The 17,151-nt window shown below is 37.8% G+C and overlaps 1 protein-coding gene across 2 annotated transcripts; it reads left to right on the forward strand.

Moving 5' to 3' along the window:
* Positions 1–10,639: 10,639 nt before the first annotated feature.
* slc35g2b (solute carrier family 35 member G2b) lies at positions 10,640–15,198 on the forward strand. Of its 2 annotated transcripts, none has more exons than XM_087789913.1 (2): positions 10,640–10,880; positions 12,909–15,198. In XM_087789913.1, the coding sequence occupies exon 2, from the start codon at positions 12,934–12,936 to the stop codon at positions 14,182–14,184; it is 1,251 nt and encodes a 416-aa protein (XP_087646039.1). In that variant the 5' UTR covers positions 10,640–10,880; positions 12,909–12,933; the 3' UTR covers positions 14,185–15,198. The 2 variants fall into 2 exon arrangements, with proteins under 2 accessions (XP_087646039.1, XP_087646040.1); XM_087789914.1 differs by lacking the exon at positions 10,640–10,880 and adding an exon at positions 11,344–11,540.
* Positions 15,199–17,151: the final 1,953 nt, after the last annotated feature.

A 17,151-nucleotide genomic window follows, 5' to 3' on the forward strand; every position in this document is an offset into this window, starting at 1 on the left:
ACAAAGACTTTCACTGAGGGTGAATTGTTTCAGTTTTCACACAAGCTTTCTGTGGATATTTCATATTTAACTACACTTTTTTGCCATTTTGAATGTAATGCATAGGTTAACTCCCTGTCTCTCCTCCCCCTCTCCTTCTCTCTCCATCCCCCTGTCTCTCTTCAGCTTCTCAGCCGATCCAATCTGAGTCTGGTTCTGCTCAAGGTTTCTGCCTCTCATTTTTCTTCACTGAGACATGTTTTTCTCTCCCCTCATATAGTCTTATGTAAACTGTCTACGGATGCAATTATTATGATTTGACACTTTAGGTCAAACTGAATTGAATCAAATTGAACGAGACAATCTCATGAAACTGAAACTGATTTGTGGTGTCGTCGCTCAAGAGAAGGTGTGACACGGTCGCTTCAGTCCACATATACAGTAGTTGTTTTGCTCCTGTGCATTCTCTGCCTGTTTCATGTTTCCTTCGTGTGTTCTCTGTGTGTCGTCTCGCTCCATCTGTTCACACAAAGGAGTATCCATGGTTTTTTTTAGAGAGCCAATCCTGCGTCCGTCCATCTGGCTACACGCCAACGAAGATAATGGCCTCAGAGGGAGAGACCCCGTCAACCTGACCTACAGTATGTTCTCTGGATCGATGAGGTTCTCATCTGGCGCTGAAAACAATCAGGAGGAGCGGAATATGGCTTATCAGGAAGTGACAGTGATTTAGATTTTAATCACATTAATGCCTTTAAAGTCCTTCCTTCTGAGCCAATACATTTTTTACACTTCATATTTTAACTATGTTTTTCATCTTCAATTCAATTTTCTCAGCTCTCGACACGAAATGTTGCATTGATCAATATTAAGTATGGTGATGGTGAAATTGTGCGAGTGCCTCGCCATCTCGGTGCTGCATTATCTCTGTTATTTGCCACCTGGAATCAGTTTCTTGTCAAAAATCTTTCCTCCAACACAAAATCTCTTAGCAACACTATTCATGTCATGGCAACTGAAACAAAGGGGGTATTCAAATGTGTGTGTTGAGGAGGATTGAGCCCATTACCGGAGATAAGCACATCAGTAGGTTCATTTTAATAGTATATTTGTGTCTTGAATTGCAATGTTATGAAGGTGCATTGAGGTCTTAGTGACTGTGATAGATGCGAAGGTTTTTTATCGTAACTTCACATTTTGAAAGAAAACAAGGCAATACAATTTAGAAAGAAATAACTAAATGTAATTATTTTAAATCAAATATGAACCAAGTAATCGCTTGTCTTAACATTCATAACTATAACATTAGATATAAATGAAGTGATAAATAAATAATATTACAAAAAATCTGATGATTATTATTACTTTTTTAAGGAAAATATCAATTTATTTAAGTGTGTTAGTTCCTTTAGTGTAATATTAATAATAATGTCTACACATTAATGAGTTTATCAATAACAGCGCTCGCCCTGAAAATGAGTTTACAACTCCCGATCCATTAAACATTCGATTCTGGGCCACAGAGACATATTGATATTTCTGTTGGATTTGTTAATGTTACTGGTTGTTTTTTGTTTTTTTAAAGAAAAAAAGGGGGAACCCTGGTTTTCTTTCATTTCATCCACGAGCCTCTCTGCTGAACTGAAATCATAAAACAACCTGTCATTTAATTCCACATCCCCTCATCTGACGGAGCAGCTTCATCCAGTAAGACGTCACATAAAGATGAGTGGAAACATTTTAATCGAACATTTGCTCGGCGTCTCCCCCGCACCTCTCCGATGATATATCACGTACACTGTGACCTTTGTGGATGTTTTAATCTACTGGTGGATGACGTTGCTGTAATTACTGATCTCTGCTGAGCCACCGTTGAACTTAATGTTCATTCAACAATTTACAACATCTCTACGAGAGTAAAAAAGATACACAATAAGAATTTAAAGTTATTACTTTAAATTGCCGTGGATCTGCTTTAAATTCTCCTCCAATCTGTTTTGTTAGGCTGCAAGGACCGCACGGCTCCGTGCATGTATAAAAGACTATTAGTGTTCCATTTTCCACTCCATTAAATTTGAAGGAAGGAAAATGTTAATGACGCCACACTGAGTTATTATTGTCACACTTCAGACGGCTGTTATTGTGTTGATGTTTAAGTGAATTATTTTGTTTTCGTTCTCAACTCTTCTCCATGATTCCATGAAGAAAGGATGTAATGCTGAGTCAAACAAACGATTAACGATAATGAAAAAATAAAATAAATATTGATGCAAATGTTGAGCCGACTGACTTTTTTGTCCAACTGGGAAGAAAGCTTGGGGTGGACCCAGAACACATTTATAATCATCTTTACACCAACCCATCCCTAAACTAAGTGATTTCCTTTTATTGTCAATATTTAAATCATTCTATTGTTATTTTACCTCAAAAATTATTTGCACTAACTGCCCTTCCAGATTAGTCGGCAAAAAAGCCAAATTCTCATCAGTCATTGACGTACATTTTGTCCAAACATTACCCCAAACTTCAACTTCAATCTCACTGTAATTCATAGATTTTGACACAAAATCGATTGTCACTCATTATCATAAATCTTTTCTACGCTCCAGAGCATGAAGACGTCAGTTGTTTTCCTGTCACGTAAGATTATTCTGCCAGAACATTTTCAAGCTCCAGCTTACATTCATTTGCTGTCACTTGTCATCCCATCCTTGTCGACTCACATCCTCCGCTGCACTGACACATGTTAGGAAGTTGACTTGCTTCTCAGGATCTCTAGCCTGTCCGTCCTCTTTGGTTTTTCTACCATTTCTTTAAGGTTTACTGCTCTACTGTTTGATCAAAAGGGTCCCTAAGTTGGAACTATTAGCATATTAGTATGAATAAGTATCATATAATAAGTATAAAATTAAATTACTAAATATTAATTAAATTACTAATATAATTAGTATGAAATTATCTCATATCATCCACAAAGTGAACTCTAATGGAAAACATATTTAGAAGTGGATTTAAATAAAACTTTATTATGTAATGTAACTGTGTTACATCATTTTCAGATCAGCAAGTGCCGCGTGGCAGCTGTATGCCTCAATCACTCCTGTGAATGTACGAACTTGTTGTTGTTCCCGAAAAGATCATAATCTTTTAGAAAATATAAAGCAAGTTCCATATTGTCATCTGCGAGAGAAAAGCCTTGATGAAAGATAAACTTGTGTTTTTACAAATGTGCTGCTCTTATACAGTTCAACTGTGTTAATTCATTGTTGGGGTCCTTGTGTTATCGACCCAAGATTTAAAAGGCTAAGACACGTAAGACAAACAGAGGAGTTCCAGAAAATCTGGGAAAAGCCTGCACAAATAAGAATGTCTTAAGATGTTTCTTGAAGGAGAGAGAGGAAGATCGTTCCAAAGCTTAGGACCAACAGCCTGGAAGGATTTCTCTCCTCTGGTCCTGAACCGTGTTCAGGAACCATCAGTAGATTCTGATCCACAGACCTCAGAGCCCGAGCTGGGGTGTAAGGCTGTATCAGATCAGTGATGTAAGGAGGAGCCTGACCTTGAATAGCTCTGAAAGAGAGCCAGTGAAGAGTTTTAAGGATTGAAGAAATGTGAGTTCTTCTACTTGAGCGGGTTTTGTATCAACTGCAGGCGAGACAGCTCCTTCTTGTTTAGACAAAAATAAACTGTGCATCAGTTTAGTTTATATGACTGTTGCAATAGTCCAGACAAGAAGACACAAACACATGGATTACAAGCTCCAGATCATGTTGTGACATCATTTTCCTAAATTTAGAGATTTTTCTCAGTTGAAGGAAACAGTTTCTGGTCAGTTTTCTGCAGTGTTGAACAAGAGACATGTCTTTATCAAATACAACACCCAGGTCTCTCAGGCTCTGTTTGACAGACTGACCTAAGTCACCCAAGTACTGACTCAACGCTGGAGCTTTAGCATCAGGTGCAATAACCAGAGTTTCATTTTGGTCCACATTTTCTGGGGCTCTGAATTATTTTACCCAAATACCAATAAGATTTGTTTTCAGGCCTGCGGGTCACCTTGACGCAGAGATGATACATGGGTAAAAGAACAGCAGTTGTGCATTTTGCTTCAGCCCCAGAAGGAACATGTTTTTCAGGCCTCAACAGAAAAATATCCACACGGCTCTGATAAAGTTTAAAACCACGAGATTAGGGGTCAATTTTGTTTGTTTGTAGCGGAGTATAGACAAAGACTGAAAAGGTGGAACAGTCCCTGCAGAATTCCGATAATCGACAGCGGGTGGTTCCCCCATCTCACAATGGTTGTGACCCAAATAATTTAAAACAAAAAAGGTATACTGAAATAAGATTGTGCTTTCGACTAAAGAAGTCATTTGTCTCTGACACTTTCGCGACATCGTGGTCTCTGGATCAATGAAAGAACTTTTTTAAGTACACAATATCATTCTTTACTGAGTGTTGTAACACCCATACATGTATCCTTCTTTCAGTTAATCGTGGACTTACTGGAATAACTTAATACTTATGGAGGGTATTATTTCCAGTTTGTTTTATGGTCAGATCACTTATTTTTTTCAGTTTCTTTTATTATCAGCATGTAAACCAACTGATAAATCTAGGACTCCACCTTCCAGCTCATGTCATATCTCACCCCTGGCTCTGATATTTCTGCTGATGCGGCACTAATCCACATCATGCTCCATCACACCCCCACTGCTGAACAGCCAAGACTCTCAAACTGCTTCAATATCACTCACACATTAAGCTTGTTGTCCACCTTTGTGCTGTCGCCTCGTCCGTTCGGTGTCACATTACCTCTGTCATGTGTGTAAAAGTGTGTTCATGTGTGTAAGCATTTGTTCTTAAGCGTATCATAGCTGGGGTGCGACAGTGATTAATTTCTCTATATAAAGCAGTTACGAGGATGCTTTATGTTCAGAGGTGAACTGACCGCTTCAGATCATCCTTCCTGTAAATACATTGATCCTCGTGTAAATATAGACTTTCTAAGCTGATCACCAGCGAACATCCCAGTTTCAAGCCTTTTGTTTATTCTCCATAAACTCACGTTTTACAACAATAAACTAACAGTATGATGTTCTCTACAGATCTGTTTTTAAATGAGAGTAAAGTCCATTAACTCACAGTTTTACTGCTTGAATGCTCATATTCCTCAGACACCTCAAATTAATCTCACTTTCACTCCCAAATGTTTCTGTGATTCACCGTTCCCTGAAAACTGATGAGCTTCGCTGACACCTTCTCAGACCTCACACAAACGCTGAGATCCGGTTGAAAAATAGAGTTCACAGCTGCGACTGCTTCCTCTTTGAATTGGGGCTTCACTGATCTGGAGCTGATAACATCACACTTGTGGGAAGAATGTAGCGTTTACTCGCAGCTGTGAAAGCTGCAGTCAATCAAGTACTGACGTCCAGAACAAACCGTCTATTACCACGCAGACACCTCCAAGTGTGGAGCTGCACGACTTATCAGCGCAAACACAGGATAAGAATACAAATAGCTCATGAATAAAATGAACCTCAGAGACAACGCAAGTATTACACATCCTTGGGTATATACACCTCATAATCAAATACAGTACAGGACTCTAAAAATATTTCTAAAACCGTTTAAGTACGTTCGTTACATTTCCAGGTTTATAAATTGAACAATTTCTGTACAAAGACATACTTTAATTAGAATTCAAACTATGTTGTTATTTATGGAATTCCAGGAGTGCCATAATTCGGGAAAAAATGTAAAGATAATTTAGATAAAAAAAAGAAAAAAAAAGCGGTTATGTTTATTTTATTCTATTTCCATTTATATTTCTACATGTATTTCAATTGATCCTTATTAATTCCCACCTTTTCATAACCACATTTTTATTAATGTTACCTCCAGAAAAGTAATAATTTTTCCTCTGTGTAAATTCTTATTTTGTTCTGCCATTGCCTGTATTTTTTTTGCCAGGTACTCCAGTTTACTCCTACATTGGAATTGCATAGAAGTTAAATAATGATGGTTTCTGAGTCAGTGGTTTTCTGTCCGTGCAGACGAGGCCTTCTAAAGACAATTTTATATTAACTGGTATAAATATCCTTAAAAGAAATACAAGTCGATTTTCATTCTGTTTTATCTACAATCAGCCCTACTTGCGTTTAACGAATAGTCTTTGAATATTGACCAACTTCAAATAACTGTTCTGTATTCAATTTGGATCGCTGTTTGTCGCTGCTCTTTTTATGTGCTAACTCGGGAATTGAATAATGCTGACGGAGGCTTTTTGAGATGAAAGGGTGGTGAATTTGCAAAAACAACAAAGCACTGGCAAACTTTTACAATAAATACACTTGTATTTCACCTTATAATGAAGGATAACACATTTGTTCAAAAGTGGATTCACTATCTAAACATGAACTAAGCTTGAAAGTAAAAAAAATAATGCTTGTTTGAGCGCTAATGAGCAACTAACGATGTTTATCTTCTACCGGTGTTGTTGTTGACATGAAAAAAGACCCACTTATCAGGATTAGTTGGCTTCTTTTTCCTAGAACCTTGTGGTACATGCTAATTCCTGCCCTTACATACATTAAATGATCCCTTTTCTTACAGACAATGATCATTATATTGTCCTTTTATCTTCAGCCTGAGGCAGAAAAAGACATTTACCGCCACATCATGTGACTCAATCAATGACAACAGACGTGTCATTTGACCTTTCGAGTCAATTTTGAAATTCAATGACAAACTAGTTACTTTGAGAATTATTAGTAGGTTTCTAGTGGAGTTTCTTTTTTTTATGAATTTCAAGAAGTCAGGACCACATGGAAAAGGTTCTTATCAAAGTTGTCTAAATGAAAGACTATGCTTTATTAAACATTGAACTAAAATAGAAATAATAATTACCGTACCTCTCAGACCAGTACCTCTTCTCGGATGTTGAATATTAGTCATTACAAAGATAGATGATAAATATTAGCATTGATCAAACATTGTATCCTCTTAATCTCTTTTCACTTGTGTGTTTCTTGTCTGTCAACATTTATTTTATTTACTAATTTTATTCATTTAATCATGTTTTGTTTATAGTAATATTATAATTAACATTTTATATTTAAAAAAAAAGAAAAGATATGAAATTAAATGATCATATGATTCCCATCATTTATTTCATCCTTTTCTTCATCAGTTCATTTACGGTCCCTCACAAATATTCAAATATATACAAATATATGTATTTTGGGACCCTATAATAGATTTTAATTGGCCCAGAGTAGCTAGCAGCAAGAAGGTTAGCTTCATGCTTGGAGCGACCTGCTTCCTTATGTGTGGAGTTTGTATGTTCTCCTCCGTGCTACCCTGCTTTACTCTGGGCACTGCTGTCCTCGCGTAAAATCATTGTGGATTAATAGTCTATATATGTTTCTTAACCATTTCACATTATTTCCTCATTACATCTATATTTAAGTTACACAACTATGTCAGCACTTCAGGGTTGTCTCTGCTCTTGTGTGAAACAAAGCAATGATTTATTCTGTCATTCCTTTGTTTCCTCAGCACATTGCATATCGAACCCCTTTTGATGATGCACAATGCTGCCAAGACAAAAAAAAACAACCTTAATTCTCTCATGAATAAAACAAAACGTTGGCAGCGTAATCAATTTTATTTATAATAGTTTTGTTTTTTTATTCTAACAAACCTTAAAGAAATGAATCTACAACCTTTTATTGATCAGGTCTCTGAGTAACTAGGCAAGATTCAAGGAGTTGAGATGGTCTTTCACCTGCAAACAGATACTTGAAGTGATAGTTCACCCAAAATGTAAACGTTATTTTCTACTCACCTTCAAGTCGACTGAGGGTTGGGATTATTTTCATATTAATCTGTTCCTTTTTAGAGTTATAGCCAAAATTGTGTATTTATTTGAATGTAGCGGAACTCAGTTGTCGTCGTCTTCTTTTGCTTTCAAAGTGACAAACTTGAAAACATTTAACAAGTCAATGTTTTCTTTTTCGCTCATGTAGAGGCTTCAATAGAAGATAGCGTTACAGACGAGCACCATGGAGGTATTTGGATGTTGTTGAGTCTTTTTGGAAGAAGATAAAGAGGAAGACAACTGAGCTTCAGTCACTACTTTAAAATAAACATACATTTTTGCCTATTACTCTAAAAATGAACAGAATACTCAGAGTTAGTCGACATGAGGGTGAGTAGAAAAAGAGTGAAATTTACATTTTGGGTGAACGATCCCTTTAAGGGCTACAGTCTGTGGAAAGACAGAACTGTTACCCAAGTCTATGAAAGGTGACTAGCTGATGTTATCGATCAGACCAGGTTTTTATTTTTCTTCCAGGTTTGCTTCAGTGAGGTTGACACAGATACAAGAATCATGCACCTTAAAAGAAATCCACTAAATTTAAATTTCTATTTCACTCTAATAACGGTCAATTGCCTCTATTGAAAATCAGGACTCAGTGCTGGTGAAGGTTGAATGATAATTGTTCACTCGACTTGGTCTCATGAGCGTGATCGTCCATGTCTAATCGGTGATTAACATGATGGTGAGCTCTTGATTTGGACCATTTGTTGATGCTCGCATGATTTAGTCGAATCAGACAGGGTTAGTTTCAAGTTCCCATGTTTACCTTGTAAGATTATTTGCAGAGAGTGACTCTGTTTAGAAGCCTGTCCAAAAAATATCAATCAAAGGTGTGTGTATGTGTGCGGTGTGACTCTCCCAGCAGCCTCGGATCACATGCTTGCCTGACGTCCTCAGACTGGCACACACGGGTGCATCGCACAGATAAGGAAGCTACATTCACTGACATTATTAGCCTTATCCATGACTTTTAGAACCAGAAAATTTTATAGCCAATGTTGTAAACCCAACATAGGATTGTGGTGTGTTGTGTCAGTACAGAATAAAAGAATGAAATAAGATACACACATAATAAGAAATACATAAACAGAACCAAGCACCAATGTGGTGCCCAATATTTTTCAAGATTATAATTTTTTTTATTTAAGAATTAGCTTTTAAACTCCCAAATTGCATTGAACATTAAACTACAAAAAAAATGTATCCTTATTTGACCTCTTTGATTGTTTGTTGAATGAGTTTTTTGACTTCGACTACTTTACTATTCTTTGTTTTTTCAGTGACTTTCATTTTCCCTACACTTTTGAATGTACCATTTCCATTTATCTGCTTTTTAAAGTGTCAAACTTGCGATGCATGGGAAGTTTTCTCATCATTTGAGCATAGTTTTTTTTTTTACTTTCTAACTGAGTGAGAGCAACATGTCAGAAAGTTCAATACTTCAAAAAAAGGATTTATGGATCCAGATGATAATTTGGATTTTAATGATATGTCTTTGGTAGGCTTATTGTCAACATTTTCATAAAATGTAATTCTAATTTCTTTTTTTGATATTTTGCCATCAGAGAACACCAAAAGCTTGTGTTTTCTCCATTTTTGTAGCATGGATGCCGGCAATGTAAGGTGACACTAAAAACAAATCTACAATGATGTTTTTCTGTGTTAACCTAAATAAACCTTGCTTTTTTTAAATGCACCTCCACCATCTGTCTCTTGTATGAGGGTCACAGCTTCTGTTGCGAGCACTCAACTGTCCAAGGATCTATGAACAAGCAAATAATCTCATACAGATCTATACCCAGGAAGGAGGGAATAAAAGACACATCTTGTCAAAACCTCGCCAGTCCGTCCGCTTTTTTAGAAAATAAACGACTTAAACCAGCAGTCAAACTCAATCTAGTCATTTTAAATCGATTTGGTCAGTATTCCAGAACGTCACGTTTTTTTTAATGATTTTTGTCCATCCTTTTCATCCAGTGAATCACAGAAGCGCTGTTCTTTGTTCCGGCCATAAATAGCTCAATATAATTGTAGAAGTTATTGGTCATGATGTCATGAATCTCTGTCACTGCTTCTGTGTGCGATCAATACCAGCAGTCATGTCTCCGGGCGGCTCGTCGCACCACGATCCATAAATATTACAAAGTCAACTTAGTTCCCGCTGTTTGGCCAGAGGGCACCAACTCTGGAATCTAAATTTAGACTCTTCTCCTTCTTGAAGTGACTAAAAATGCACACCTTTCATCATCTTCCAGCAGGAGTATCAGGCTTCGGTTTCATTCACTTTCATCCAACAAAAAGGAGTCATAAAAATGCTGGATAATTTCTTTTTATACGGTTAGTTCCTGCCACAAAGAATGTCAATATCAATCGTGCGCTCTGAGCTCCTGCCAGTAGTGGTGTTGCAAGTGGGTCAATAAATCAGTAAGTCGTAAACTGCTTTTATGTTTTACCATAAAGACCAATGAGTGTTTATTCTTGCAAATAAATACAAGGATGTCAAGAAAACACAATGAAGATCATAATGTGGATATTTATATTTATTAGTTTTCTATTTAACCATTTCATTTTCACAAACATTATATTGTATTTAAAGATTTAAATGGTTACAAATGAGGTCGTAATGGATGATGATGGGGATGATGTCAGGTCGACGCACATCTATTCAGACTTCTGAGGGATGACGAGCGAGCGTATAGGTGGGGACGAGGGAGGAGGGTGAGGAGGAGGGAGGAGGGAGGGAGGAGTGGACCACTGCCTTGCATCTCTCTCCGGCTTTCCCCCGCTTCTGCCCCTTCATCCTCATCGAGCTCAGCAGCCGCTCCAGCTTCCTCGCCATCACCTTCCTCACCATCACTCTCACCAGTGGAGACCCTGCAGCCGTCGAGCGTTTCCCCGTCGCTGCAGGGGTGAGCATGGAGACATGGCAGTTGCTGAGAATCTTCCCAAATCTTCATTTATGACACTCATCTTGGATGTTGCGTCTATAAGGACTATTCAATAAAATTAAAAGGTAAGATTTTTTTTTCCTCCAAAAAAAAAATCACTGCTTTGCATTTGGAGATAATTATTTAAGATAATTTAAAACCTATTTGGATAAATACCTCAGGTGACAATGATATACTATATTTACTCTTTTTGCGCAAAATTCACTTTTTATTCTGAAAAATAAGCTGTATACCAATTCGTTAAAACACAGCAATATATTTCCTGGTTTAGCCATGTCACATTAGTAACGATCTGCATTTAAATTAAAAATGAAAAATTAACAAACTGCATGTTTAATGAGAGGAAAAGCGAATGTGAGGACTCCACCGCCTCCTCGTGGTTGACTGGTGCGATGCAGTGTAGATCAATAATACATAAACCCGAATCTTCTGAAAGAACCGGGGTGACCTAACACACACTACTTTTTTTAAATTTTATTATTAGATTATCTTATCTTTATTTTTATAAACCAACTATTCCATCTTACGCTTACAATTTATAGTTTCTTCATTTTCACATTTTCAAAGTGTCCCACATTCATGCATATTCCCCTCTGTGGTTTCCTGTTATGTAATTTCATCCCCATCAGACTGAATCAGCCTCAGAGTGTTTTCTTCTCGGCATGTATGAGCTTGCATGGGGTTGCCTATATATAGCAGCACACTGGGACACTTGGCATAAAAAGGTAAATGATGCTGGGTCTGCTTTATCACAGTGCATGCATGCATGAACATCTGCACGTTGTTATCTTTGTGGGCGGGGCTTGAATGCTCAGATGATGAAACGTTAAAACTGCAAACTGGATTCTTCATCAGCTGATGTTGCACTTCGAGTCAGAGTAGAACTGTCCTGGCCCTAATCCAGGTCAGTTATTTTAAATATGGAAAGAATCCCAAATTTAATATTTGTATTTTATTTTTTTATAAAACTGATGGTGTAGACCAAAATTAAGGTTCATTTATTTATTAAATAAATACAGAAGCACAATAATAATTTACCTATTCTGCGTTAGAATTTTAAAACATAAGATACACTTAGGTTGTTTACGTTTACTTGACAAACCTAAACAACAAACCGGGGCAATCTGCAGCTGGAACATGCAGCCATTTTACATTACTTACATGTCAAAGTTAAACTGTGAAGCTAAACATGAAAAATGCTAGTAGTTCTCTTGTAAATAATTAGCACCATTCCATACCAATTAAATTCTACATACATTTTGTTGACGTCTTCAAGCTGTATTTTCACTTTTGCTTTTCCCCCCCTTTCTTGTGTCTATGTTTACCTCGAGCCAGTCTTCAATGAAATAACTTTTTTTTTTAAGCCTAATACTCATTCTAAAACTGACCTTTTGTTAGGATGGTTTTTAACTTGTAATAAATAATATAACATAATAAAAAGCTTCCCTCTTTTACCAAGGTGTTAAAAATGTGGTCTATATAAAGAATTTTGTAATATAATGTATAAAAAGTGAAACAAAACATAAGCAAATAATGTGTTTAATACTGGCATTGCAGAATTAAAACTGTTGGTGTCTTTTCTCTATTGAATCATTTTAAGATGTTATCTTCCACATCGTATTAATAATGATTTTTCTACGTTCCTTCTTTCTTTTAACTTGACAGCCCTAAGAACGTTCACATTATGACCTGACCCTTTGATGATTTGATTGCCCACTCGTGCACAACAAAACCTTTTCTGGTGAAGCAAACCCAACAAAGAGACAAGATTTAAATACCACTGAGTCAAATAAGCATCTGCCAGCAAGCATATGGCACTTATTACTATAATTATTTTTTCTAAACGTGTCTAGACCTCCTTAGCTAAAACGGGATTCTTTGTCAGCATTGGTCAGTCACTATCAAATAGACAGCTCTTTCTCATGTCTGTAGATAGGAAGGGTTGGATGTTGTGGTCCAACCCTATGGATGAGGCAATAAAGAATGCTAACACCCTGTTGCACTTTCAACAAAATGAATCTCAGTCACTACTATTATTAGAGCCATTTTACCACCTTCCCTTTTAACCTGTCATTTCTCTGTTCATTTTACAGATCATTCTTTTTGACTCCTTGAAAAATGGATGTTGCCTCGTCCTCCCTGCAGTACGGATCCAAAAAGCGAGTCAAGATACATCCAAACACAGTAACTGTTAAGTACGCCACTCATTTCCCCCAGCCGGGTGACGAGGGCTACGATGACGCTCCTTCTTTCGAGGATTTTGGTGCCTTTGCAGAGGCTAACACGGGGAAGAGACTTGTCTCGGAAGGCAAAGGCGGAAGGACTTTTTTCGGAACTATGGAGACTCAGCCGAAGCAGCCGAGTGTGCCCAAAGACAAGGGAGTTGGGGGTCAGTTGGCGAGCTTTGGGGAGGCGAATGTACTGGCCTCGAGGGTGACATGGATGGCCTTGTTTGGGGCAGCAGCAGCTCATGGTTGCGTGGCACTAATAACAAGATTAGCAGCCGACCGCTCTAAAGTGCCCTCCCTCGAGCTCCTCTTTATTCGTTCAGTAATTCAAGTGCTCTCCATCTTGGTGGTATTCTACTACCATGAGGCGCCCTTTGGTCCTAAGGGCTACAGGCTGCGTCTCTTCTTCTATGGCGTCTGCAACGTCATTTCCATCACCTGCGCCTACACTTCCTTTGCCATAGTACCCCCGAGCAACGGCACCCTCATGTGGCGAGCATCTACGACTGTTTTCAGTGCGATCCTGGCTTTCCTGCTGCTGGACGAGAGGCTCGGGTATACAGATGTGGTCACGGTGGTGGGAAGCGTGTTCGGCCTGTGTCTGGTGATGGTTCCGAACGTGGCCGACGAGGAGAAGTCCAGGCTCAGCTTTTGGAAAGAAGCCTTTGGCTACACAATGACAGTAATGGCCGGTTTGACCGCCGCCCTTTCTATGATCATCTACCGAGCCATCAAGGAGCGTGTCAGCATGTGGACAGCACTCTTTACTTTCGGCTGGACAGGCACAGTTTGGGGAGCGTCCACCATGTTTATCATGCAGGAGCCAATCATTCCTTTGGATGGGGAAACCTGGGGTTATTTAATCGGGATCTGCATCTGCTCTACTGTAGCGTTCCTCGGAGTTTACTACGCTCTTAACAAGTTCCACCCAGCCTTAGTAAGTACCGTGCAGCACCTGGAGATCGTGGTGGCCATGATCCTCCAGCTCATCGTCCTGAGAATGATCCCCTCCGTCTATGACGTCATCGGTGGCCTGGTCATCATGGTCAGCGTCTTCACTCTGACTGGGGTCAAGCTGTATAGGGTGAGCCGGGCCATTCGACAAGATTACCAAGAAATACTAGACTCACCAATCAAATGAGCATCTGCCAGTCAATCTGTTCATAGGCGCCCTTACTGTTGGGTCGTCCATGACCCGAGCAACCACAGAGAATGCCACACAAGCACACGTCCAGGTCATGTTAAAAAAACAACATTTGAGACTCACACGGTGATGAGACAAGGGTAAACTCAGCGGGGAACTTCCAGCCTCTATAAATCATGCAATGGTAAGATTCGAAGCATCTAGATTATTTTAGAGTTTGTAAATCTCTACCATCAGTTACTCCAGATTTTAAAATGGCAATGATATAGATCAACATTTAGACTTTTTATCTGTACACTATAAGAAGTGTAGGTCTAATCTGATCTTGCTTCCAACTCAGTCTTGATTCTTTGTCACATTAATGGTCTTGACTACAACTACTGACATGTCAGCAACATAGCATTTAACACCAGTGAAATTGGTGGACCCCGAGTTCACCTGGAGGAAATACATTGAATCATGTAATGAGTGAAAGAGTTAACATGAAATTGACCACTGCAGGAGCATGATCTTTTTGGCTATATAGGAAGTCCCATGAGTTTACCTCTGCTTCGAGTGCACCACGAGGCATCGGTAAAGAACCCACTGGCAGAATCATACATCGGCGCCTATGTGTCTGTTTACATTGTGGCTTGGTTGTGCAATTTGAACAAATGTCTGGATCTTTAACGGATGGATTTTGTATTGTTGTGTTGTTGCGATGAGTGCCAGTTGTGTAACTAAAGTCTTGATATTTGTGAGTGGATCAAAAAAAAAATGTAAATGAAATGGCTGCACGGCCACTTCCGCTTCAATGTTCGAGTGTATCAAACACCAAAATGTCACACAAAAAAAATAATCATATGAAAACTTGTGAACTGTTTTTTTGCTCTGACTCTGGTCTTGTGAGTGGCAGTGTGTTTATTTATTTATTTTTGAAGCGACGAGGTGTGTCTGGTGCGCACTGTCACATTTGTCACATGTGTAAATGTCAGCAAAGAACTAATTTGAAAACATACACAATACAAATAAATAAAATAAAATACCTGTTTTTGTATCTTTTCGCAAGCTCACATTTCATCTCATGCTCTCTCAGCAGTGATCTAAAGAAAAGATCAATCACAGTCCAAAAAGTACATCCCAGTGAATAAAACTGACCTTGTGATTCATTTTTTTTAGGGTTGTTGTTTTAGAAATGACCATCACTTTTCGTTTGCCTGCTCAAAGAGATCAATTCCCACATTCATATTTTTCAGCAGCACTTATTTTCTCAGAGCACATGTTTAATGCTGACATGTCACGATTCCTCTGTCCATGTTCTTTTTAAACAAATACATATTATACAGCTATTTTTGTTTACAGGCCAGCCATCCTTGATATGCTTAACTGAATAATATCTCTATATCTATTCTGTTTATACAGCAACATATGCATGAGCAACACCCCACAGCATTGCCATGTTCCATTCGATTAAAGTCTCCAACAGTGAGAGGCCATCTTCTTGTGCTGCTCTAGATGATTCCCTCGAGTACATTGCCTGCTCCGTGTCAGGAAAAGCTGCTGAGAAGCCCATTTTCTAGGATTTCCCAGAGGCAAATAAACAGCGTCAGAGTGAAAGCACATTATGGTAATGCAGCATGGATGCAAGCGGACAGACATGTTCAATGGAATACCTTATTCCCCATCCGACCAGCAGGTGGCGATAAAGGCAATTCTGGGACAGAACCACGAGCTTTAGCTCAATGGTATAATCTAAAAAAATCTATTTATTCAATAAAATCTATATTTTTAATAACAAATAATAATATATAACGTTCCTTTTTTTAAATAATTCAAAAGTTATTTTCGCATTATTTCTACAGGTAGAAGCCACATCATTTATACTTGGCAGTAACATTTCCTCAGTAATTACATTTTAATATTTTATTAAGACTGCACTCGTTTGGGAAAATAATGTTTTTTTCGTTTTGTTTATTTATTAAATTAATCTAGTCACGCCCACTTCCCAGGAAATCCATGATTTATTCATTAATTTCTCAACTAACCTCTTTAGTCCGGTGTTTACAATGGGAAGCCAATGAATCATCCTTCTAAATGTATCACATTTCATGAAATATAACATTTTATTTAATGAAGAAATTAGGATGATCTATATATCTTGGCTGTACCTAATGGTGGCAGGGGAAAGAGAACACATGCTGCTTTGGCCAATCTGCTTGAGCAGGAAACACATTGCATCCTGCAGCAGACTGCTCGACCAACCAAATGACTCCCTTCACCACTGACATGTTTATGAAAGTATCTTCAATTCCCATAGGGAGCACAAATGGAATTTCATCTTGTGCTACTCTACATCTATTAGTGGCTATTTCAGCTGACTGGGCCTTTTACATTAATTACATTAGATAAACGGCCACTATGACATCATACTTTATATCATTTTCATAATTGTAAATTGAGTTTCAAGAGCATGAATTGTTATATAACATAATAAAGGATACGCAAAAAAACAGGAAAAAAAAAAACATTTTAGATTTCTTTTTAACATTTAATTTCAAACTATTTAAAACTGTGGGAGTCAACAATTAGGTGAATTCAAATTCCATTCTTTCTGGATACATATTTTGAATGAATATCATATAATACGTTTTTTACGAATATTAAATTAATTAATTATTTTCACTAGAAAATGCAAAAATGCCCTTGAGAAGAATGAAAAATAACTTTATAAATAACTAAAAAAAATGAGCTCTTTACACTACAGAAATATAAAAAAATAAAAAATGTTTGTAAATCTTAGATGAACAACGACTGGCCTAGCCTGCCTACAACCCCAAGTAGCTGGGATAGGCCCAAGCGCCACCAGACCATGACCCTGGAACTGGAATATGTGGTAGAAAATTAAAATGAATAATGGATGGAAAAATATTAATTATATTTGTTGCATTTGTGAGGAAGCTAACACAGTTAGTTTGGTAAAGTCAA

Source organism: Callionymus lyra, chromosome 4 (genome assembly GCF_982586985.1).
Source record: "Callionymus lyra chromosome 4, fCalLyr1.hap1.1, whole genome shotgun sequence".
Taxonomy (NCBI): domain Eukaryota; kingdom Metazoa; phylum Chordata; class Actinopteri; order Syngnathiformes; family Callionymidae; genus Callionymus; species Callionymus lyra.